Below are 26,751 nucleotides of genomic sequence, written 5' to 3' on the forward strand. Positions count from 1 at the left end.
CATGCTTTGTCTTCTCTGACACGTTTCAACTAACATTTAAAGCAGTCGTGACATTCTTTTCTCTTCTCTGGATTAGGTCTGTGGATCGGATTGGCTGTTTGTTTGACCCTGCAGGCATCTTTTTTAATCATATTTGTGTACAGACTTAATTGGCAGAAAGCTGCTGAAAAGGTGTGTATATATGAGGTCTGTCCATAAAGTATCGTACCTTTTTATTTTTTTTTTAACTATATGGATTTGATTCATATGTTTTCACATCAGACAAGCTTGAACCCTTGTGCGCATGTGTGAGTTTTTCCACGCCTGTCGGTGACGTCATTCGCCTGTGAGCACGCCTTGTGGAAGGAGTGGTCCCGCCCCGTTGTCGGATTTTCATTGTCTGGAAATGGTGGAATGATTTGGGGTTTTTTTCCATCAGAATTTTTTCAGAAGCTGTTAGAGACTGGCACCTGGAAACTATTTGAAAAATGTATCTGGCTTTTGGTGAAAATTTTACGGGCTTCACAGAGAATAAGGTCTGTTAGTACAGCTTTAAGGACCCCTTTAAGGACACTCAGCGCGCCACGCTCCGAGCTCCGACGACACGGCACAAGCCACCGGACCATTTCTAAACGGATGGCTCTGTGGATACGAGACCGTCGTGTGCTCTTTCTCTGGTTATCACAAGAGCTGGACATCAGCCATTTTCCGGCAGATTTCACTTTTAACAAGAGATTTTGTCATAGAAAGGAAAGGAGAAAGGTTTGGCAAGATGGCACCTGTGTGTTTGGCATGCCGTCAGCCCTGTCACTCGTCGAGTTTTTTGCTATTTGTTGCTGTGTTTTTGCTCTGTGTGTTCTGCCGGGACACTTCAGCCTTGCTTGTGTATGGTCGCCAGTCTCTCTTGGACATTAATGCTCTTAATGAGCCGCTGCTATCGTCTGGGTCCGGGCTTGGAGGGCCCCGCCCTGCTCTGCCACCTGTGCTCGCGGACGTCCCGCTGCACCTGCTCCGTTTTCCTTGCGTTCCTGTCCGGAGGAGGCGCTTTAGAAGGCGCGGAAAGCGGAGTGGTGTGTTGGTGAAACTTAAGTTTTACCTGGCAGCCTTCACTAGAGGGTCTGATCCTCGCCTCCTCTGGGATGGACAATATTTTTGGGTGTGGGAGCGCATGCTGCGCACGAGAGGCTGCTGGATTCGTCCTGTTGCTGAACTGATGACCGGACCGGCTCCACTAAAGCTGTGCACATTTGTGCCGCAGCTTCCCGCTGCTGCCTCTCGCCGGGCTGTGGAGTTTTTATGCCGGTGCTGTTGTCTGCGGGCTCGCAGACGCGGCATTTCACCCGAGCTCCTCCGGCCATTGAAACACGCTGCGTCACTGGCTGCTGAGGAGCAGAACTTCCGCATGACCTCGTTAAAACCTGCTGATCCCACCGAGATCCTTAGTTTGGGTCTCATTAACATCAGATCATTGTCTCTGAAGTCATTGCTGGTGAATGACTTAATTGTGGATCATCGTCTGGATATGCTTGGATTATGTGAAACCTGGATTAAATCCACAGCTGTCCTTCCTCTGAATGAGGCCTGCCCACCGGAGTACACTTTTAGTCACGTTTCACGTGATGTGAAGAAGGCGGGGGTGTTGCTTTTATTTATAAATCCAGGTTTACTTTAGTAACTGTTGGGGGTCAGAAATATAATTCATTTGAGCATCTGATTCTCTGTTATGCCCATGATGCTAAGTACTCTCAAGGTCATAAAACTGGAAATCAGCTATGTTATATTGTCACTGTCTACAGGCCTCCTGGCCCATATTCTGATTTTTTAGATGAATTTGGCATGTTCATCTCTAGTCTTTCAACTAGTGTTGACAACATTTTGATTATTGGTGATTATTAGCTCTCTGATCCCCTTGGTAAATCATTTATGGAAATCATGGATGCACTAGCATTTCGGCAGTTCATTCATGGTTCAACGCATATCAGTGGTAATACTCTGGATTTGGTTCTTGCACATGGCCTTGCTGTCACGAATATCGACATCCTGCCTCTTGCATCCGCAGTCTCTGACCACTCGCTTGTTAGGTTTACAATTACGCTGCTGCGTTTAGTGGAGCAACAACCTTGCCTATCATTGCGGCGACAAATTAAACCTTCAACTTTGACTGAACTCGAAGCAAGACTACCTGAAATCGTAACTTCAAGCTTGATGAAATTTCAGTCAGTAGACAGTCTTGCAGATTGTCTGAATTTAGTGCTAAAATCCACACTTGATAAGATTGCGCCTCCTCTATTAAAGCCATGCCTTCCCAAAGCACAGACACCCTGGTTCAACAGTTATTTGCGTGACCTTAGGAAGAAGGCTAGAGGGCTGGAACGGAAATGGCGTAGTTCCAAACTAGAGGTGTTTCACCTTGCGTGGTGTGAAGCTATTTTAGATTATAAGCATGCTTTATTGGCTACGAAGCAGGCGTATTATTCTGAATTGATCAACAAAAACAAGCATAACTCAAAGTTCTTGTTTGATACGGTGGCATTTCTTATTCATGGACAGCCACCTGTTGGTCGTTCTCCTTTTTCAGATACAGGACTTTCTGGACTATTTTGAAAAGAAAATAGAAGATATTAGGTTGAGCACATCTCAGCATACTTTGGTTGAATCATTGTATCCAGCTACTGAGCTGGGGACTACTACTGAGGTGCTACCTAGATTCACGGAATTTAACAGTATCTCACAAGGTGTGCTGACGAAACTCGTGATGTCTACTAGAAGCACAACTTGTTTATTTGATCCTATACCAACAAAATTGTTTAAGGATCTCTGGCCCATTCTTGGGCCGACTGTGCTGGAAATTGTTAACCTTTCTTTAAACTCTGGATCTGTTCCAAATTGTTTTAAATCTGCAGTGGTTAAACCACTACTCAAGAAATCTAATCTTGATCCTGGTGAATTGAAAAATTATAGGCCGATATCAAATCTATCATTCTGCTCTAAAATTCTGGAAAAGCTGGTTTCACGGCAGCTTGTGGCCTATCGTACTGAGAATGACCTTTTTGAGCCACTGCAGTCTGCTTTTAGAAGACATCACTCCACAGAAACAGCACTTATTAAAGTAGTTAATGATCTTCTGCGAGCAATGGACTCGGATACTACTACAGCATTGGTGTTGTTGGATCTCAGTGCTGCATTTGACACAGTTGATCATCATATTCTACTTGATAGGCTAGAAAACTGTTTCGGGATTACTGGAACTGCTCTTGAGTGGCTGACGTCTTATCTGTCTGGTCATTCCCATTGTGTTTTGTGCAATGACACTACCTCTGACTTTAAGGGCATGAAGTTCGGGGTTCCGCAGGGATCCGTTCTGAGTCCCTTGCTTTTTTCCCTGTATATGGCACCCCTTGGGAACATTTTGTGGCGTTTCGGGGTTGCTTTTCATTGTTATGCTGATGATACTCAGTTGTATATGCCGATAGCTGCTGGAAATCCTGTCCACATAAAATCTTTACAGGACTGTCTTGCAGCAGTGAGAAGTTGGATGTCTAGCAACTTTCTACTATTGAACTCTGATAAGACTGAAATGATGGTTCTTGGCCCAGCAAGACATCGGCACCAATTTGATCAGCTGGCGCTTAGCCTAGGTTCATGTGTTATACATCATACTGACAAAGTGAGGAACCTTGGGGTAATCTTTGATCCTATGTTGTCCTTTGACCTCCACATTAGGGACATTACGAGGACTGCTTTCTTTCATCTGAGAAATATAGCAAAGATTCGCCCCATCCTGTCTATGGCTGATGCTGAGACTCTGATTCACGCATTTGTCTCTTCTAGATTGGATTATTGTAATGCTTTATTCTCTGGCCTGACGCAGTCTAGCATTCGAGGACTTCAGTTGGTGCAGAATGCTGCTGCCAGAATTTTGACACAATGTAGAAGGTTTGACCACATTACTCCCATTCTGGCATCCCTTCATTGGCTACCGGTTTCTGCCAGATTGGATTTTAAAGTTTTATTGTTGGTTTCTAAAATTGTTCATGGACTGGCGCCCTCCTACTTGGCGGACTTGGTTAAGCCCTACGTACCTGCGAGGCCTTTGCGTTCGCAGGGCGCAGGGCTTCTGCGTGTTCCGAGGATGAACAAAAAGTCTGTGGGGTATAGAGCCTTCTCCTACCGTGGTCTGGCTCTTTGTAATGATCTACCTGCTGTCGGCAGTCTGACACGGTGGAGATTTTTAAATCAAGACTGAAGACCCACTTTTTTAGACTGTCTTATTATTAATTTTTTAATCTGTTTGTGTTTGCTTTGTAATTTCTTTTTATTCTACTGTGTTTTATCTTTTAACTGTGCTTTTCGTGCTTTTAATTTTGAATTTAGAGTAATTTGTGTTGTTGTGAATTATGTGAAGCGCCTTGGGGCGACTATGTCGTGATTTGGCGCTATATAAATTAATAAATTGAAAATTAAAATTGAAAGCCGCGCGGAGGCTTCGCGCGTCACGACCGATTGGCTTTGGAAGCAAGACAAAGGAACACCTCCGTTTCGGCATGCCAGAGGACAAGTTTGGACATGTCCAGCTCTCCACAATTTCACTGATACTTACTGGACTGTAAGCATTGAAAGCCGAGATAGACATGTCCAAACTTGTCCTCTGGCACGCCGAAACGGAGGTGTTCCTTTGTCTCGCTTCCAAAGCCAATCTGTCGTGACGCGCGAAGCCTCCGCAAAGCCAGATACATTTTTCGAATAGTTTCCAGGTGCCAGTTTCTAACAGCTTCTGAAAAAATTCTGATGGGAAAAAAAACCCAAATCATTCCGCCATTTCCACACAATGAAAATCCAACAACGGGGCGGGACCACTCCTTCCACAAGGCGTGCTCACAGGTGAATGACGTCACTGACAGGCATGGAAAAACTCACGCACTCATGCATGCACACAAGGGTTCAAGCTTGTCTGACGTGAAAACATATGAATCAAATCCATAAAGTTTAAAAAAAAAAAAAGGTACAATACTTTATGGACAGATCTCGTACAACCTTAAACACTTTAATGTTACAGCCCCGTCACACATAGCAAGAATGTGCAGGAGCCCAACCGACATGGCAAATATTGCCATAATCCGACGCAGTGGCACATGAACATCATTTCAGATCCTGTTTTTCTACCATTGGAATATGTAAATCGTGGTCAGATGGTCCTCAGATTGCAGATTGCACATGGACCACCGTCGGATAGGTGTCCCATCTTGACGGTGCCCGGAGGGTTTTAAACATATGCATCACACTCGGGGCTGCCGGTCAATTTTGACCAACTGTGTGGACTTCCACAGATGGCTGTCAGAACGTTTTGGGACTGAAATCTGACACTTTTCGGATGTGTGCCGATTCATCATTCTGGCACCATTCTACGTGATTCTGGCTATGTGTGACGGGGGTATACCACTTGGCCCCACATGAGTTCAAAGAGGTTTTTTGAATAAATTCAAAGTTAGTTTTGCAAATGTGCAATTCTATGGTAATAGAATTTCAATGATGGCAAACTCTGAATATATTTTAACTCGCCATTAAAAATTTGCTCTGATTGTAATTGTAATGGAGTTATCAAAGTGTAAAATCAATATTTCGTTAAGAATTTGTACTTGGTCTTTGATGTATGTTTAATTTGAAATGTGCTCTCAATGTTTCCTAAATGTCTCTGATCAGGCTCTTGTGAGAGCTGGAATCCAAACCACAGAACAAACTGGACAGCCCAGCTGGGAAATGCAGGTAACCAAGTCATCAGGATCACTTTGTGTATTTCCTATAGTTACACAGCCTACTGCTGTCAGACAGCTCCGTGTTAATGTGACACACTCCCTTAAACCTGTAGATCCAATCCAGGGTGAAGCTCTTCTCATGACTCCTCCAACTACTGTGGCAAATGGTGAGGAGAATGACAACCGCCATGAGATGCAAAGTCCAGTCCAGAATAAATCCATGACCAACACAGTGGGAGAGGTTCTGTCAGGGAGACAGTTGGTTTTGCAACGTTCGTTGACAGTCCTGCTGATGGTCTTTATCCTTGTTGCTGGAATCTTAACCAATACTTTTGTCATGAAACTCTTCAAATAACTGCACAAAGTCAGACGGAATTCTTGAAAAGTTTCATTTCCATCTGTAATGTTACAATGGTCCACAGCCACAATGCTTCTGAAATCCATGTAGTCAAACTTTACTACTTCTGGGTGACTGAGAATGAAAATGATGTTTGAAATTGTTCACAATTCTGTGTATGCATGGAGACAAACTAAGTTTTAACAGAAAATGGCTTTTTTAATTTCTCACATGCTTGCCAGGCCCTTCTAAAGCTGCATGGCCTTTGGGTTTTTAAAGATTTAAGTCCAAAAAAGAATTACACCATTATAATTTTGTTCCTTACAATTTAAATATGTAAGAGATTTATAATATGATATTGCCAATATGATGAAATATGCCAATATGATGAAAAATGTATGCTGTCTGGAAACAATTTAGAATTTTGACCCTTGAAGGGTACAGACTGAAGCGATCAGGCACCATGACCTACATTTAATAGCGACCTCAGGTCATGGGGGGCTTCCATCAAGCTGCATGAGGGGTGCTGGGGAGGACACAGCAACTACTAGTCTGAGCAAAGAAAAGCAGCATGACCTCAGCTGGCTGCTGGATCGAACAAAACAAACAAAGATAAAGGAAAATGCTCCAAAACAGCTTATTTCTGTATAAATCTGTAGCTTGTATTTTGTAAACGTTAGTGAGAAATAAACACTTCAAAATCTAAAATCTCTTTGTAACCGGATAACACTGATGAAAGGACTTACAAAACATCAAACGGATGTTAGCATGCATACCCCGTGTACGCGCATCAAGCAAGTGGGTCATGTCACAGGTAATCTCAAAATCAGGGGTCAGGTCACAGGTAATCTCACACACGCACATACACGCTTCCTCCTGTGGTTCATCTGCACCACAGCGTTTGAAGGAAAAGACAATATTCACCTTGAAATTCTCAGATAAATATTTCTCTTCAATCAAATTTGAAAATTTGAAATGTCATACATCTTTAATGTTACTGGCACCACAACCGGTCATTTCTTAGTCATGTAGAATAAGTCTGTTCGACTCTCCCTCTGTGGGACACCAGTCCACTGCAGGTGACTCCCCAACAAACTCTGGTCCTCATTTTCAATGACTTGGACTTTTACATATTTTAACTTGTTTGTGCAATTTTGAACACAAAAGTAATTCAGGCTTCTCTATATTTAAATTTATAAAATTATCCTCCTTTAATATGACACGTAAATTTTCTCCACACAGACTTACCAAAAAGTACCATCTTTGGAAATGTTCATGTAACAAACCCTGACTTTTCTAAAGGCCACTTAACACATAGTACAACCCCAATTCCAATAAAGTTGGGACATTGTGTGCAGTGGTGGGCACAGATAACCAAAAAATTAACTTCAATAACAGATGATAAGATAACTGAAAAGTTATCTTTGATAAAAATAAACAGATAAACCACCCAAAAATGTATTAAAATTACAGATAATCAATAAATTCCAGTGTTGTCTCTGGTACATTTGCAATTACTAAAAAGCTGAAATTAATTTTAAACAATGGCTTTTGAAAGCATCAAAAGACCCAAAGAATGAGCCAGAATGTTTGACTGCTGCTCTCTGTAGAATACAGCACAGACAAATCCTGAGAACAAATTCAGCTTTCTACTACTAATCATAAACATTTTCTTTCAACATTCTGCCCCTGCTGGAAATACTTGTTTATTGCCATATTCCCAACACAGAGGCATCCAGAGAGCAGCCATAAGGACAGCTTTTTATCAATTACACCACCGGTCAGGCGGAGGTCTTGAAAAATAAAGTCATACTAACTTATGGTTTTATGAAAATACTGATAGAATAACTCCATTAATGTCAATTCTGTCATTTGTACAAAGTTAAAATATAACATATATCTTTTAATGTTGAATAAGGCACTAATTCTGAGGTTTTGTAACAAACACAGACCGCAAAGCATTCTGGGTAAACGTGCCTCTGCTAAACACTGATTGGTTCAGTCATTCATCATGTAAACCAACACGTTAATGTGACGTGTGTCGTGTGTTGGTTTAAAGATAAATGTGCTTTTGTAAAATATTCCATTTTATTTGTAAAAACAGGCATTTTTACGGAGCTGGAAGTGTCATCGCAAAATGTTTTGCATGTGGAGAGAATGTGCGCATGTTTTATTAATGCCGTGCACACGTTTGATGATGTGTGCATGTTTTAAAACTTTTATGATGTTGTAAAACGTGCACTCAATATTAGTAAGTAAGTAAGTAAATTTATTTATATAGTGCCTTTCACAGACATAAGTCGCAAAGCACTTCACAGGTTAAAATGCAATAATAAACAATGAAAACAGATAAAACAAAGGACAAGGTTAACAATTAGTCAGTTCTGAAAAGCCTTATCATGACACATAAATGTTGGCTTTACACTGTGCGTGTTTTGGCCATTTTTCAGATGATTTTTCATTCGTCCGAGAATTTTTTGGACCGAGTATCAGGTTAATCGCGCGTCCTACATCGTGTAGTGGAGTAACAAGCTTTAACATCTCACAACCACCTCCTGCTGCTGAAGAGCTTCATGCATCCAACCGCAGAGCTGTCTTGTAATGTTTTGTTGTTGTTGCTGTTTTTAAACTTAATTTGTAGAAAAAAAAAAAAGCCAAAAAGTTGATTTGACCACCATCTGATATAACCGGGATATAACTTGGTCTAAAAAAGTAACCGTTACTGACTGCCACAATCTTTTTTTTCTTGATTTCTTATAGTGTTTCTTAAAGCCAGAAAGTTGCCATTTGAAATGACTTTAGTTTTGTGTCATGTCTGTGATCTGCTTTTTTTCTACAAAATTAAACAACTGAATGAACATCCTCTGAGGCCGGTGATTCCATAATTTTTGCCAGGGGTTGTATAAGTGACATTTACATGACAATTTACATGACAATATTGAGATACGATAATTTGGCCATATTGTACAGCTCTACTGTCAAGTAGCCGAAAACTTTGAATATTAATTTACATCTACATAAAAAAAAAAAATGCTTAAAGTGGCAGGGGGTTAAGATGGCTGTAATGGGGGGGGGGGGGTGTCAGCTGAAAAAAAAAAAAGAAAAGGCAGATACCCTCCAGAAGCTGCAAGGGCAAAATACGGAAAATGCTTAAAAAGGCAGGGGGTCTGAAAGGTTTTAGTCATGCTCATGCTCCCAAGAACAATTTTACTGAAAAAAGTCTGAAGGACCTAAATGACATGGTTAGATGGTAAGGAGCTGTTCCAGGCATGTGAGAGGCAAATAAAGAAAAATGTTTAAAAAGGCAGGGGATCGGGGGGGGCAGGGGTGTTCTCGATCTTGGGGTTTGTTCAGTGTTGTTGGATCACTCATTTCCTAAAATGAAATGTTTTAAATATGCTTCAAATTCTTTGTAATTATATCTGAGCCCATTCAAAAAATGAATAAATTAGATATATTTTCTTTTTTATTTTTGCATAACTGATAACGCAATTTGAAATATGATATTGAAATCATTTGCTATAGCAGGGCTGCACAACAGGCAAACCTGCACTGATATGACATGTATGAGGCAAATGATTTGGGGAGATGGAACAATTCAAGCCTCTAAAGCTTTGGAATTCAGCAGAAAACTTTGGGGTCTCAACACCCAATGGACCATCATGGCATCAGCACTTATGTAGACATTCATTCATTCATTTTGTCTCCCTGTTACTTCAGTCAAGGGTCACGGTGGCCTGGAGCCTTTCCCTGCAGTCACAGGGTGAGAGGCAACCATTCAACCAATGTGGATCTGAACATCTTCAAAACCTCTTTTTAAATCAACGTTTTTCTCTCACAATATTTTTAAATGAAAAGAGAGAATCAACAGTGAACAATAAAAATAAAACATTGACTCCACTGTAGAAAAACATTAAATAAATACAGTTAACAGAAGGGTCTTACTACTGGACCAGCGAGTTTGACTATTTTCGATAACTCATTCCAGTATCCTTTGGTACAAAGTCCACATGCATTTTGGATGGTGGTTGGAGCATGAGCTCTTCCTCACTGGAGCCCTCTCTCTGCTCCTATATGGCTTCCTTAAGCCAGGTGTATATTTTTGTATTGTTGATATATATATATATATAATATATATATATATATATATATATATATATATATATATATATATATATATATATATGATATATATATATATATATATATATCATATTTGAAAAGTCTCATTGATACTACATTTTATGTGCCAAATTCAACAGTAATGTCAATTTTTCATGCTTGTTTTGTAAATATTTTGTTATTACAAATAAAGTTCCAATAAAACAGGAATATATTTTGTTTATATTTACTGCCGTATGTGCAGTTTAGAAAGTAAATGCAATGTAGTACAAAAGAAAACATGCACAGGATTGGGTTAATCGGCAAAGGGCGGGGGGAAGCATGCTGTCCAGGGTGCACCCTGTCTCATGCCCTATGACTGCTGGGATAAGCTCCAGCCCCCCATGACCCTTAATTGGAATAAGCAGGTGAGTGAGTGAGTGAGTTTGTTGCACTTTCATTGGTGACGTCAGCACATAATTTTTTTATTTGCCCATCTGTTACTGCAACTCCCAACCTTCTGTTTGTCATAAAATGTGAAAACTAATGAATTTGGTGAACTATGATGTGCCAACATGCCTTTGGTAAACTGGAAGTTTTTGAGAAATTTCTTAATTCTTGGGTACGTATCGAGGTAATTCTCTTTTTCTCAAAACTCCAACTTTGGAAAGTCACACATTGTAAACGTGATAGTCATAATTGTCACAGTTGGTTGAGACCCCAACGTAGCGTTCAAGATGGTCTGGCATAAAATGTTTTTTATTACAGTACCAGGAAGAGGTCAAAGGTCAGTACACATAAGATAAGACAGACAATGAGGGTGACAGTGTCGAAGAGGGGATAGGCAGGCAGATGGACCAAAAACCGAGCTCGAGGTCAAGGCACAGACAGCAAACAGCGCAACTGGTGATAGTGTCCAAAGCAGCATATAATCTCAAAACACACTCAGGAAGAGGGAGAGCGAGAGAGAGAGAAAAAAACCCAGTTTCAACAACAAAAAGTCAATCACCAGGAGCACTATAAAACTAGAGGCAAGAAAAGGCCAAAACGCACAAGAGAAACACAGGGGTATAAATAAACAGGAGAGGATCACAGAAATGGGAGACAGGTGAAGCTAATCACAATCAACTGACAACAGCTTGGAGAGACACAGGAAGAAAGTTAACAAAATACACAAGGAAATGCGACCACCAGAATAAAACATGAACTAAATAAATACAGAATACAGAAACAAAACCTTATAATCAAACCAAACAGCAATAATCCCACAACTTACAAGGAGATACAAGGATACAGACAGCACAAATGGACATATAATCCACAGGAACTTCAAATAATAACAACACCAGAAACAGTCACTAGGGGGCGGAAAATAGAGAGGATCGTTACAGTAAGCTTTAGAAAAGCTTAGGCAAGTACCCTCTAAAATGTAGTGTGAGTAGATGGGTACAGTAAAGTGTCCATCCCCTTCAAATTGTTAATATGATAATATAAAGATGATGAATGCTATAAGCTTGTAACTTTTGCAACATGTGAATTTGATGCCAAGATAATTTCAAAAAAGTCAATCAGTAACAGTAATCAGTTATTTTGCTTTTATTTTGTTTTCAGTTTTTTTAATTTGATGTGTTTACATTGAGACTGAATCACATCATGAAATCACCCAATTAAGGTGCGTTTGACCCAGGGTTTTGTTGGTGTTTCTCTCAAAGTATATTCATAAGTTTTCAACCATGTTATAAATGCACTTTGAAAAACAATATAAATATAGGTAACAAATTACAGTATTTTTTTTTTTAAAGTTTATCCAAGTTGGCTCTGGTGTAAGATGAGGTCCAGTTTATCAGAAATTGTGATTTACAGATGCTGACAGCTGTGGATTTGTGGACAGATTACCTTCTGTGATTATGTTTTTCCTTCCTAAATAAATAATAAATAAATAAACTGTTTTTAATAATTTTCTTTTTCCTTCAGAGGGTCTGCAGCAGCCAGTGTCATCTCACAGTTTAGTCTGTTGGTGCTCCTCTACATGTACCACCTGCTGGAAGGGATTGCACAAAACCACCTGGGGAGGTCAGCTATAAATACCACGATTGTTTTACTATTATTCAGTTCTGCAAACATACTTTTTCACATCTTGAGGTGAAAGCTTGCTTTCTTATTTACACTGAATGACAAATGTTTATCCAGCATGCAGAATGGAAAAGTTTGCGCACTCCTTAGTGACTAAGTTTTAGTAATTACAAGGAGATTACTGTTGTGAAAGTGTAGTGACACGGACCCACAACAGGGGGCGCAAATGAACGGTCAATAGATGAGCCAAAAATTAACAATTTAATGTTGTGAAGGAGCACAACGAATATACAGACAATCTCAGAATATGATTACAGTCAATCCACAAAGGTGACGTGTGGGCAGGCTCGAGGATAGAAGACGTCTGTCATGAGAAGAGCCGGAACCACACGATTTTCCGCCGCCACCGAACCTGGTGAATACTGGAGCCGCCAAGTCCCGAATTCCCAGGTGATCACCGTCCCCGACTGTCGGATCTGGTACTGCTGGCGAGAACAAAGACAGTCAAGTGTTGGTGTGTGTACACCCAGTAACAACAGCGGTGGGAATGCCACCTCCACCTCTCAATATGTTGCAGAGTATCGCAGTGATTCCTCAGGGAAAAGAGTGCCGTCCAGCACTCTCCCAGCTTCCACCGACAGAGGTACCGGTACTCCTGCAACACTCACAATATACAAATTATATTGTACCACACAAACGGCTGAGGATATTACCTCCAATGAAGTACGATATCTCGGCAACGAGGTGGAGATGACGTCTGGTCTTTATGAGTGAGATGATGTTGAGTAGATGGATGACAGCTGTCAAGAGATAATGAGTGACAGCTGTCACCCCCGGCTTGTGTCCGTGGCGGCAGCGCCCCCTCGTGCCTGAAGCCCGCCCTTCAGGCAGGGCGCCCACTGGTGGTGGGCCAGCAGTACCTCCTCTTCTGTCGGCCCACACACAACAATTACGTTGAGATGCATATGAAAGATTAAACTGATTTGAATTCAGATTTTCCTCATCTGGAATGATCCACTCTTATTTTTATTTTCATATTATGTTCCAGTGATTATACCAGCCTACCTGCTGGTAGAAATGACATAAAACGGTCATGGCTCTTTTAAATCCATAAAACCTCTGATCCACAGGTTGGTCCCTGGACTGTCTGCAGGAGTGGGGACTCTTCATTAAACTGGCCGTCCCACCATGCTTATGGTTTGTCTGGATTGGTGGATGTTTGAGTTGGGAAGATTCCTGGCCGGTTTGATTAGTGAGACTGAGCTGGGAGCACAGTCCATTGCGCACCAGCTGTCTATCATCGTTTCATGGTAACTCTGCTTCTTGTCTTCAATTACAGATAACACAAGTGAGTGTGACTGAGGTCATGGGTTGATAATTACAAGTTCATCAAGAACACCTCACTCACAAAGTGCAAACGTCAGCCAACTCTAGTTTACAATTCCACATATTTAACCTTGGAAAAAAAATTTCAAGGTCAAAGTCCTGTTTAAAAGTGGCTTTTCATAAGCAAAAATATAATAGAAAATATAGATCAAAAGGGCTTTTCAATGTTAATATCAAATATCTGCTAAATCTGCAATGTGGATCACATGCATATCAAACTTAGTCTGTTCATTGAGAGTGCAAGTTTGCACCTCATTGACACAAATGAGAGTGATTGAGGCACTTTTGATTGAGATATTATGCAAAATGTACATTAGATGGACTTTTCAATATTAAATTCAAATGTCCACAAAATCCACAGTCCAGATAAGATCCAGATCAAACTTTGTCAGTGCCAGCCGCACCTCACTTTCAAATATGAGAATAACTGGGGCATGTTTGATAATATATAATGTAAAATCTGTATTATAATAGCCAAGTGGCCTCTTTTTGTGTGTGTGTGAGTGTGGTGTGTGTGTGTTGTGTGGTGTGTGTGTGCACACGCGGCATGTGTATGGCTTCGATGATGCAAAAACCGGGGGAGCTGACATTGGCCATCTGGTATGCTTATGTATTTTGGGTCAAGGATGAATGCTGTGAAAACAGAAAGTTGATACGAGAAATATTTATGGAAGTATTATCATTTTATCTAACTGATAAACAATGGCCATTGTGCTGCAACGTGCCATGGGAGTTTGTATCAGGTTCGATAGGCAGGACAGGCTGGACGCAAATGCAGGACGCAGGAACACAGCTCAGTGGAGTAAAAACGTTTACTGAGTAAAACAGGCTGGGTTGGTACACAGAAAGGCAGTCCAAGCAGAGCAACAGTATCAAAAACATCAGGCAAAAAAGCGTGGTCAAAGTACACAAACAGAGCAAGGCAAAAATACAGGAACTGAGCTGGAAGGAAGGCACATCGATCTGCTGAAGAGCAAAGGCAAACTGTGAGGCTTATAAAGCACCCAGGTGATTAACTGCAATTCAAGAACATGTGTGCGGAGATGCTCCCAGAACCGGGGTTTGGCCAAACAGAGAGAGACACCCACCACCAAGAGCCAAGAGAGGGAGACAAGAAAAAGCAGGACAGAGAAAACCCAAGCAGAAAGACAGAGCAAGTGACAGACAGAACACAAAACAACCAACCATCCAGAACCCAAGTACCCCCACCACCACCCACCACCACCACAGGGCCGCCCCCTGACGGTCCTGGAGCAGAAGGGTAAGAAGCATGAAACTCACGCACAAGACCGGGGTCCAAAATAAACCGGGAAGGAATCCAGGACCGCACCTCAGGGTCATAACCCTCCCAGTCCACTAAGTACTGGAAGCCACAACCCTGCCACCTGGAAGCCAGGAGGCGCCGCACAGCAAAGATGGCCCCCCATCCACAAACAGGGCGGCCGGCGGGGATCAGTAGGTGAGCACAAAGGGCTGGAACGGACCGGTTTAAGATGGCTGCCGTGGAAAGTGGGATGGACTCTCATGGACCTTAGAAGACGAAGACAGACAGATTGGATTAATGATCTTAGCTACAGGGAATGGGCCAATGAACCTGGGAGCCATCTTCCGAAGTACACCATGAAGCAGCAGGTGTCACGTGGATAGCCAGACCTGTTGTTGTGGAACATAAGAGGGTGCCACTGACCGTCTATGATCCGCCGCCGCCTTGTAAGTTTTGGAGGACTGCAACAGGGCCCTCCGGGCCGGCTCCCAGGTCCATCGGCACCGCATGAAGAGTCCCAGAGCAGAAGGTACACGTGAGCGCAGATCTGTGGCGGTAAACCGAGAAGGTTGATTACCAAAAACAACGTGGAACGGAGAAAAACCAGAGGCAGCAGTAGGTAGGCAATTATGTGCTAGCTCAATCCAGGGTAACTGAGTGGACCAGGAGGTGGGAAACTGGGAGGACAGAATATGCAGGCCTTTCTCCAGTTCCTGATTAAGGCATTCTGTCTGGCCATTAGCTTAAGGGTGGTAACCCGAGGTAAGACTAGACGTGACCATGATTAGCTGGCAGAACTCCCTCCAGAACTGTGAAACAAACTGGGGACCCCGGTCTGAGACTATGTTCTGAGACAAACTATGTAGCTTAAAAACATGTACCAAGAGTGCTTCAGCAGTTTCTTTTGTGGACGGGAGTTTAGGTAAAGGTACAAAACAGACCATTTTGGACAATTGATCTACTACAGTCATAATTACAGAGTAGCCCCTAGAGGGCGGCAAGCCAGTCATGAAATCCACTGAAATATGAGTCCAAGGACGAACAGGAATGGGTAGAGGTAACAGAGTACCTGCAGGTGGACACATAGAAGGTTTATGCATAGCACAGATGGAACAAGTACTTACATATTCCTTGACATCAGACAACATCTTTGGCCACAAAAACCTTTTAGTGAGAATATACATTGTTCTTTGGGCGCTTGGGTGGCAGGAAAAGCAACTGTCATGTCCCCAGTGAATGACCTCCCCCCTAAGAGAGGTAGGAACAAACAACTTGCCGTTGGGGCAGTCTGGGGGGATGGGAGTATTCCTCAATACCGACCTAATTTTAGATTAGATATTCCAGGTGAGAGCAGACACGAAACATGTTTCGGGAAGAATCGGCTCTGGAGTGGGAGTGGAGTCGGTGGACTCACCTAAATGGGAAAGCGCGTCAGGCTTGCCATTCTTGGACCCTGAATGATACGACAAAATAAAATTGAACCGGCTGAAAAAGATGGCCCACTGAGCTTGACATGCATTGAGACGCTTAGGAGATATGCCAGGTTCTTAAGATAAGTCCAGACCAAAAAAGTGACTCCACTCCCCAAGGCCACTTTGATTGCCAGCAGTTCGCGATCTCTGATGCCGTAGTTACGTTCGGCAGCAGTGAGTTTTTTAGATGCAACTTGTTGTCCCTGGACCTGGTTGGAAAAGTACTGCCCCAATATTGATATCGGATGCATCAACTTCAACCACAAACTGCCGGGTGGGGTCAGGAAGGAGCAGCCATGGGGCTGTTCTGAAATAATTCTTTAGGTTCTGGAATGCTTCATCGCATTCAGGAGTCCACGCAAACAAACGAAGAGAGGAGGATACATTATGTAACGGAGCTGCAATTGTACTGAAATTGCGGATGAATATGCGATAAAAGCTGGCGAAACGCAGGAACTTCTGAACATCCTTGCGGCATTTAGGAACCGCCAGCTCGCGGACCGCAGCCACCTTAGCCGGATCCATCTGAATCTGACCCTCTGAAATCACAAAACCTAGAATGACACTGTGGAACAGTGGAATTAACACTTTTCTGCTTTGACATAGAGATTGTTTTGCAGCAGAGTCTGGAGAATAGAATGCACCTGTTGAGTGTGAGTCTCTACATCAGGAGAGTAAATCAATATGTCATCCAAATAAACAAAGATGCACTTGTTCAAAAACTCGCACAGGATGTCATTAACAAGGTTTTGAAATACTGCGGGAGCGTTGGTGAGTCCAAAAGGCATTACCAAATATTTATAATGGGTGTCTTAAAGGCGGTCTTCAATTCGTCCCCTGCATGAATGCGAACCTGATGATATGCGTTTCGTAAACCCAGATTAGTAAAGATCTTAGCTCCCTCCAGCAGCTCGAATTCTGATGAAATCAATGGCAGGGGATACTGGTTCTTAACCGTGATGTCGTTAAGGCCACGATAGTCAATACAGGGGTGGAGTGATTTGTCCTTCTTCTCTATGAAGAAAAACCGCTCCCCGGCGGGTGAGGACAAGGGGCAAATCAAGCCGGCCGAAAGTGATTCCTGTATATATGTGTTCACGTTCCGGCACTGAAAGAGACAACAATTTTCCTTGGGGCACGGCAGCCCCCAGGAGTAATACAATGGTGCAATCGTACTCGCGATGTAGTGGAAGCGATTTGGCTTTAACTTTGCTAAATACTTTTGCGAGATCATGCTAGCATGCAGGAACCCCCTCTAGATCTGACTTATTTACACCAGAAGTGCTGACCAGCTTAGTTAAACAGATATCATTACATGCAGGTCCCCAAGACCCTATCTTCACGTGAGACCAGTCTAGACGGGGTTTGTGGCATTGCAACCAGGTGTGCCCCAGGATCACCGGATGAGTCATTTTGTCAAAAATATGGAAACTGATGAGTTCTGAATGATTGTCTGGAATGGTCATACGAACTGATTGGGTGTGGAACACGATTTGGCCTAATTGGCGACAATCCTCTGCATGGACCACCAGAGGGCATGACAGTCGATACAACTTAAGATGGAGGGACCTGGCAAAAGAGGATAACACTTAATTAGAATCGGCACCAGAATCAGAAAACACTGGGCAGACCAGGGTGGACAAATCAGACTTTAGCTCTGCATTTAACACATTCTGAGAAGAGGGAACTATTGAGATTTGACTCACCCGCACTACTGCTCTTGGCCGCACCGGGGCACCATGACCGGACAATGTATGAGAACGTGACCAGATTGTCCACATTACAAACAGAGTCCCTCCACACGGCAGTGCTCCTTCTCTTTGTTGGTGAGGCGGGCCCGTCCCACTTCCATGGGCTCCTCGACAGAAGTGGAGGGGAGGGCGCCCGGATGACCATTCGTGTTGCTCGTTGGGGAGCATGATTCACTCACACGCCATTTGTTTTGCTCAGGGGCGGACACAACAAACTGATCTCCCTTTGAGCTTTTACCTTTATGACCGCACCTCAACGGTGGTATCCTGTGCAAGAAATTCGTGCTGGCCGCATGAATGGGCCCACATTTTGTAAGTGCCCAGCAACTGCTGTTTAAGTTTGTGGGTGGCACCGCGATTCTGGTGAGCGTGGGTTGAATGGCCATTTAGTGCTATTCATCCTTATTTAGACACTTCTGTGAAGGCTAGTTCATTCACCACATTCGGCCAGGGTTCGAGGTGGCCGATCACTTCATGCAGTCCCTCAACTACAGTCGACATGCTGTATGAGTGTTGCGACCATGGTCAGATGACAGTAAGAACAGTAGTGCGATGAGAATGTGGAGTGCATGTGCTGTGGCTGAATACGAGGTGTTCAAGTGCGGCCCCGATTTTTCACGACTGCCATTCAAATCCTCCTTCATGCGCCATTCATCCACATTCATGTTATGTGTGAAGGGCCCTTAGGTACGCTGTCCACCACTTTATCTCCCTGTGACACAGTCAGAAATCTTCCTTCTCTCACACAATCACACAATCCACTTGTGGAGCACCTGTGATGACATTCATCATCGCCTCATCAGTTTGTAGCTGGAGACCTTGTCACTCCATCACACCACTGTCTTCACCTTAACTACATTCTCTTCCTTGAGGATTATGCCCACACATTTCTCAACACGATAGAAACCGTTTGGACCAACTTCTGATGCTCCTGCCTTTTTTCCCATTCCACTTGGTATCTTGTGTGCAGTATGTCTACCTTTCTCCTCTGTATCATTCAAAGTGCTGAGTCTCTGTCCTTCCTCCGAACCTGCTGCTTGCACACATGCTTTCTCTCTCTCTCCTTCTTCACAACAGTTGCATGATTCCACAAGTACCCGTCCAGACAGTCCTCTGCCTGTCTGATACGGACTGAGGTGCTCTGATTACCTCTGTGTAAATTGCAACCAAAATTCTTTTTAACACAAACTATGAAATTTATGTTTAAAAGTGCATGCCGTGGTAACGGATCCATAGAGTACAGGTGGCCACTTGCTCACATTGTGCTCACATCTGACAGTCTTTAAGCATGAATGTACTCTTCAAAATCACTGAACTTCTTCTTGATACCTGACTTTATCAGTGCCCTTTTTAATTTGTTTGAATTTGCAAAAAGTTGGCCTCCAGCATGTCACTGTTAACACTAAAAAAGATGCACGGGGGAACATGTAAAGGCTCATAGGCCATGTGATATCGTGCTGTTCATCTATAGGCTAACTATGATGTAATGCAGCTGTTTGAGGATCCCATGAGTTTCCAGGATCACTCACAGTACAGTATAGACAACTGAATCAACTGCTTTGCAAGACTTTTGTGGTAGGTTTTCAAGATATATATTGTTTAAACTGGATTTAAATTGGGTGGTTTTAAGGAACTGCAAATAAAATTGACTTTGCAGAGAAGTAAAGCTGCAATTAAAAAAATTTTTTAAATCAGAACTAAATATGATCTTTAAGCAGGAGTAATGTCTTTGCTGTCCTTTATACTTGTGTGATGATTCTGTACTTCCATTACACTCATGCATTCATATATATTATTCGTTACAATAATAAGAAGGGTACTTGGGCATGCATGTCTGTGGGGGCAGGGTTTAAAAAAAGACGAGTCAGGATAATGATAGAATCAATTTTCTCCCACAGATTCCACTTGGGTTATCTGGTGGTGCCAGTGTACGTGTCGGAAATGCACTCGGAGCAGGAAACATAGAGCAGGCCAAACTGTCTTGCAAAGTTCCCATCATCTGTTCAGGTGAGCCAACACATTCAGAGAAGGGCGTTAAGGACCCCTTCAAACATAATACGAATAAGTACCAATCAGGGCAAATCACAACGAAACAGCCCAAATGACCAAACCACCAAAACATTGAGCCTACGTCGGGATGGACACATGGTCAGGCAGGCATGAATGATCCTGCTGCAAGTGGGAGCAGCTGGAATGTGTTGCACCATATCCCGCTGCTACTATGGAAAAAAAAAAAAAGAAAACCACACACCGTATAAAACCCCGCAATTTCCAATATCTAGACAAATATGATCCCTCTGTGCCTCTGTATATGACCCATGGTCATAGACGTACAGTCATGAAATGGCATGAATGAAGCAGTGCGCTCTCATTATGTTTTATTATGTCCACCTGGTTATAGAAGTAATTACTACAATTACTACATACACAATTATATGTCAAATAACTAAAAACAATGATCACATAACACAGAAACACAAACATACAAAACATACATACAAAGACACTGACATCCAAAAAATTTACTTTGATAGGAAAAACTACAAACAGACAGACATACAAACAAACAAACAAACTCGACCGAAAACATAACCTCCTTGGCGGAGGTAATTAGGCCTATTTAGAAGAAAAAAGTAATTAATGGTCTCACACTTACATTTGATGAATCCTTTTAATGCTACAGCAGGAGACGACGGGTTTTTTTGTTGAACTCTCTTATCACGTCATCACAGTCCAACGATTCGGTCAGTTCTCTTTCAAGGGAAAGCATGGAGAGTGCATTCAGTCTGTGAGTCAACATGGATGTTCTGGTGGACGTTTTATCTATTTAACAGAAGAAAACAGCGAAATCTGCGAAGTAGTCAGCGCTATTTTTTGCAATTGTTATAGTTGTTTCAAGGCTGTATAACCCCTCACTACCACACTTTTCTCAAACAGGCATTAACATTTTCTCACTTTTCTCTCTTGTGTAAACACTCTCTTTTTTCTTCTGTGCGAGAAGATTATAAACAGATACTCGCAGAACACAATGTGCATACTCTCCCTTCAATCAATCAATCAATCAATTTTTTCATATAGCGCCAAATCACAACAAACAGTTGCCCCAAGGCGCTTTATATTGTAAGGCAAGGCCATACAATAATTATGTAAACCCCAACGGTCAAAACGACCCCCTGTGAGCAAGCACTTGGCTACAGTGGGAAGGAAAAACTCCCTTTTAACAGGAAGAAACCTCCAGCAGAACCAGGCTCAGGGAGGGGCAGTCTTCTGCTGGGACTGGTTGGGGCTGAGGGAGAGAACCAGGAAAAAGACATGCTGTGGAGGGGAGCAGAGATCGATCACTAATGATTAAATGCAGAGTGGTGCATACAGAGCAAAAGAGAAAGAAACCAGCCCTAACTATAAGCTTTAGCAAAAGGAAAGTTTTAAGCCTAATCTTAAAAGTAGAGAGGGTGTCTGTCTCCCTGATCTGAATTGGGAGCTGGTTCCACAGGAGAGGAGCCTGAAAGCTGAAGGCTCTGCCTCCCATTCTACTCTTACAAACCCTAGGAACTACAAGTAAGCCTGCAGTCTGAGAGCGAAGCGCTCTATTGGGGTGATATGGTACTACGAGGTCCCTAAGATAAGATGGGACCTGATTATTCAAAACCTTATAAGTAAGAAGAAGAATTTTAAATTCTATTCTAGAATTAACAGGAAGCCAATGAAAAGAGGCCAATATGGGTGAGATATGCTCTCTCCTTCTAGTCCCCGTCAGTACTCTAGCTGCAGCATTTTGAATTAACTGAAGGCTTTTTAGGGAACTTTTAGGACAACCTGATAATAATGAATTACAATAGTCCAGCCTAGAGGAAATAAATGCATGAATTAGTTTTTTCAGCATCACTCTGAGACAAGACCTTTCTGATTTTAGAGATATTGCGTAAATGCAAAAAAGCAATCCTACATATTTGTTTAATATGCGCTTTGAATGACATATCCTGATCAGAAATGACTCCAACATTTCTCACAGTATTACTAGAGGTCAGGGTAATGCCATCCAGAGTAAGGATCTGGTTAGACACCATGTTTCTAAGATTTGTGGGGCCAAGTACAATAACTTCAGTTTTATCTGAGTTTAAAAGCAGGAAATTAGAGGTCATCCATGTCTTTATGTCTGTAAGACAATCCTGCAGTTTAGCTAATTGGTGTGTGTCCTCTGGCTTCATGGATAGATAAAGATGGGTATCATCTGCGTAACAATGAAAATTTAAGCAATACCGTCTAATAATACTGCCTAAGGGAAGCATGTATAAAGTGAATAAAATTGGTCCTAGCACAGAACCTTGTGGAACTCCATAATTAACTTTAGTCTGTGAAGAAGATTCCCCATTTACATGAACAAATTGTAATCTATTAGACAAATATGATTCAAACCACCGCAGCGCAGTGCCTTTAAAACCTATGGCATGCTCTAATCTCTGTAATAAAATTTTATGGTCAACAGTATCAAAAGCAGCACTGAGGTCCAACAGAACAAGCACAGAGACGAGTCCACTGTCCGAGGCCATAAGAAGATCATTTGTAACCTTCACTAATGCTGTTTCTGTACTATGATGAATTCTAAAACCTGACTGAAACTCTTCAAATAGACCATTCCTCTGCAGATGATCAGTTAGCTGTTTTACAACTACCCTTTCAAGAATTTTTGAGAGAAAAGGAAGGTTGGAGATTGGCCTATAATTAGCTAAGATAGCTGGGTCAAGTGATGGCTTTTTAAGTAATGGTTTAATTACTGCCACCTTAAAAGCCTGTGGTACATAGCCAACTAACAAAGATAGATTGATCATATTTAAGATCGAAGCATTAAATAATGGTAGGGCTTCCTTGAGCAGCCTGGTAGGAATGGGGTCTAATAAATATGTTGATGGTTTGGATGAAGTAACTAATGAAAATAACTCAGACAGAACAATCGGAGAGAAAGAGTCTAACCAAATACCGGCATCACTGAAAGCAGCCAAAGATAACGATACGTCTTTGGGATGGTTATGAGTAATTTTTTCTCTAATAGTTAAAATTTTGTTAGCAAAGAAAGTCATGAAGTCATTACTAGTTAAAGTTAATGGAATACTCAGCTCAATAGAGCTCTGACTCTTTGTCAGCCTGGCTACAGTGCTGAAAGAAACCTGGGGTTGTTCTTATTTTCTTCAATTAGTGATGAGTAGAAAGATGTCCTAGCTTTACGGAGGGCTTTTTTATAGAGCAACAGACTCTTTTTCCAGGCTAAGTGAAGATCTTCTAAATTAGTGAGACGCCATTTCCTCTCCAACTTACGGGTATCTGCTTTAAGCTGCGAGTTTGTGAGTTATACCACGGAGTCAGGCACTTCTGATTTAAAGCTCTCTTTTTCAGAGGAGCTACAGCATCCAAAGTTGTCTTCAATGAGGATGTAAAACTATTGACGAGATACTCTATCTCCCTTACAGAGTTTAGGTAGCTACTCTGCACTGTGTTGGTATATGGCATTAGAGAACATAAAGAAGGAATCATATCCTTAAACCTAGTTACAGCGCTTTCTGAAAGACTTCTAGTGTAATGAAACTTATTCCCCACTGCTGGGTAGTCCATCAGAGTAAATGTAAATGTTATAAGAAATGATCAGACAGAAGGGAGTTTTCAGGGAATACTGTTAAGTCTTCTATTTCCATACCGTAAGTCAGAACAAGATCTAAGATATGATTAAAGTGGTGGGTGGACTCATTTACTTTTTGAGCAAAGCCAATAGAGTCTAATAATAGATTAAATGCAGTGTTGAGGCTGTCATTCTCAGCATCTGTGTGGATGTTAAAATCGCCCACTATAATTATCTTATCTGAGCTAAGCACTAAGTCAGACAAAAGGTCTGAAAATTCACAGAGAAACTCACAGTAACGACCAGGTGGACGATAGATAATAACAAATAAAACTGTTTTTTGGGACTTCCAATTTGGATGGACAAGACTAAGAGACAAGCTTTCAAATGAATTAAAGCTCTGTCTGGGTTTTTGATTAATAATAAGCTGGAATGGAAGATTGCTGCTAATCCTCCTCCTCGGCCCGTGCTACGAGCATTCTGACAGTTAGTGTGACTCGGGGTGTTGACTCATTTAAACTAACATATTCATCCTGCTGTAACCAGGTTTCTGTTAGGCAGAATAAATCAATATGTTGATCAATTATTATATCATTTACCAACAGGGACTTAGAAGAGAGAGACCTAATGTTTAATAGACCACATTTAACTGTTTTAGTCTGTGGTGCAGTTGAAGTGCTATATTATTTTTTCTTTTTGAATTTTATGCTTAAATAGATTTTTGCTGGTTGTTGGTGGTCTGGGAGCAGGCACCGTCTCTACAGGGATGGGGTAATGAGGGGATGGCAGGGGGGAGAGAAGCTGCAGAGAGGTGTGTAAGACTACAACTCTGCTTCCTGGTCCCAACCCTGGATAGTCACGGTTTGGAGGATTTAAGAAAATTGGCCAGATTCTAGAAATGAGAGCTGCTCCATCCAAAGTGGGATGGATGCCGTCTCTCCTAACAAGACCAGGTTTTCCCCAGAAGCTTTGCCAATTATCTATGAAGCCCACCTCATTTTTTGGACACCCTCAGACAGCCAGCAATTCAAGGAGAACAGGCGGCTAAACATGTCACTCCCGGTCCGATTGGGGAGGGGCCCAGAGAAAACTACAGAGTCCGACATTGTCGACAGAGTCGCTCGCTGCTTCCGGAGGTACGGATGCGGGACCCGCAAAGAATCCAAGTCCTGTCTCTGTGGTCACGGAGCTCAACATCTGCATCAAAACAGCGAGTGTAGTCTCTGGACCTGTTGCCAGATTTGGCGCAATTCCGCACAGCAGACAGGAGGGCTGTATGAGTGGCCCACTGCTGCGTTTACCGAGCCCACAGAAAGCGCATCGGAGGCAGTGAGAGTAATCGCGGTGATGCCGACCAGTGCTGCGACCAGCCCGCCTGATAAGGACACAGAACACAATGCGCCATTAAAAAAAAAAGCATGCAAAATTGCTCTAAAAAAATCCACGAAACTGCGAGGCCGCAAAAGGTGAACCGCATTATAGCGAGGGACCACTGTACTCTGAAAATGAATTAATAAAAATCACAGAAGATGAACCAGATTTTTTTGACAAAATTTATTAATTGTTGCTCAGTGCTAATGCAATACCATATCATAGGAATACAATGAGGCAACAACAGGTGACTGTCGAGTGTCAACTCAGCCTTCTCATTGGATGGGGCAGGCCTGGCTGACAAGTGGGTGGGCTCAGGCCCATCCAGGCCCACCTCTGTCTATGCGTAAGTCCAGAATATGCAAACATATAGGGAAAATAGAAAATGTGTCAGTGTGAGGTGACAAATGAAGCTAGAGATGCACAACTAACACCAAATTGTAGCTGTATCTGTACTGATTCAGTAAGGTGTCATCAGATTTCAGATTGAACCATCCCTTAGTTATGCTGCTATAGACTTAGACTGCTGGGGGTTCCCATGATGCACTGAGTGTTTCTTTCTCTTTTTGCTCTGTATGCACCACGCTGCATTTAATCATTAGTAATTGATCTCTGCTCTCTTCCACAGCATGTCTTTTTCCTGATTCTCTCCCTCAGCCCCAACCAGTCCCAGCAGAAGACTGCCCCTCCCTGAGCCTGGTTCTGCTGGAGATTTCTTCCTGTTAAAAGGGAGTTTTTTCTCCCACTGTCGCCAAGTGCTTGCTCACAGGGGGTCATTTTCACCGTTGGGGTTTTTCTGTAATTATTGTATGGCTTTTGCCTTACAATATAAAGCGCCTTGGGGCAACTGTTTGTTGTGATTTGGCGCTATATAAATAAAATGATTTGATTTGATTTGATTTGATGTAGCTTCAAATGTTATGGAGCTAGATCCAGAGGAAGAAACCGCCATTACCGAAAAAATCGTTTTTATACAATAACTTTGAACTAATAAAGACATAAAAGTGATTCCAAGTTCTAGTGGTATGTTTTCATGGTCAGTGATGTCAAATATACAGGAAGAAAAGTGTATGTATCATAGTTTTGATTGTAACACTGAATTGTTGAATAGATCACTGTGCCAAGGAGGGAATCTCTTTAGGGTCAGTGACCCTATGGCCTTGGCGGAGGTTTGCAGTCTTCTAATTTCTTTCTTCTTCTTCAGTGCTTCTAATTTCTAATTGTGAAAACTCTGTCATTTTATTTGTTATGTATACACTGCTATTTTGTTGCTTGTTGCTTTCCCTTTTTTAATACAACCATTTTAAAATATTTAATAGTTTTATGATAAACCTTTACATGTTTTTTCCCTCTCATGCAGCCATAATAGCATGTGTATTTGGAGCGATTCTGATCACCAGTAGAAATGTGGTTGGATACATTTTCACTTCAGAGGAGTGAGTATATATGTAAACACAAAAACTCTTTTTGCAGTGCCTGATTTTGTATGATATGTCTCAAAACCATGACAGTGTCTCACGGTTTGGGGCAGAAGACAGCAATGAGCCTTCACTTTGTTGTGCTGCTGTTAGATTGTGTATCTTTATGTTGCAGTTTTAGCAAAGTCAAAATTGAACCCAAGATGCAGGCAGCAAGGAGGCAGATGGTAATTTT

General features: G+C 42.1%; 1 protein-coding gene across 1 annotated transcript in view; it reads left to right on the plus strand.

The window, feature by feature from the left end:
* The window catches only part of LOC117526658 (multidrug and toxin extrusion protein 1-like), a 55,161-nt gene extending 49,074 nt beyond the window's left edge, over positions 1-6,087 (plus strand). Inside the window, exons 14-16 of the mRNA XM_034188712.1 lie at positions 77-171; positions 5,680-5,742; positions 5,857-6,087. Coding sequence (XP_034044603.1) covers positions 77-171; positions 5,680-5,742; positions 5,857-6,087 — 389 coding nt within the window. The remainder of the gene's footprint in view (positions 1-76; positions 172-5,679; positions 5,743-5,856) is intronic.
* Positions 6,088-26,751: the final 20,664 nt, after the last annotated feature.

Source organism: Thalassophryne amazonica, chromosome 15 (assembly GCF_902500255.1).
Source record: "Thalassophryne amazonica chromosome 15, fThaAma1.1, whole genome shotgun sequence".
NCBI lineage: Eukaryota > Metazoa > Chordata > Actinopteri > Batrachoidiformes > Batrachoididae > Thalassophryne > Thalassophryne amazonica.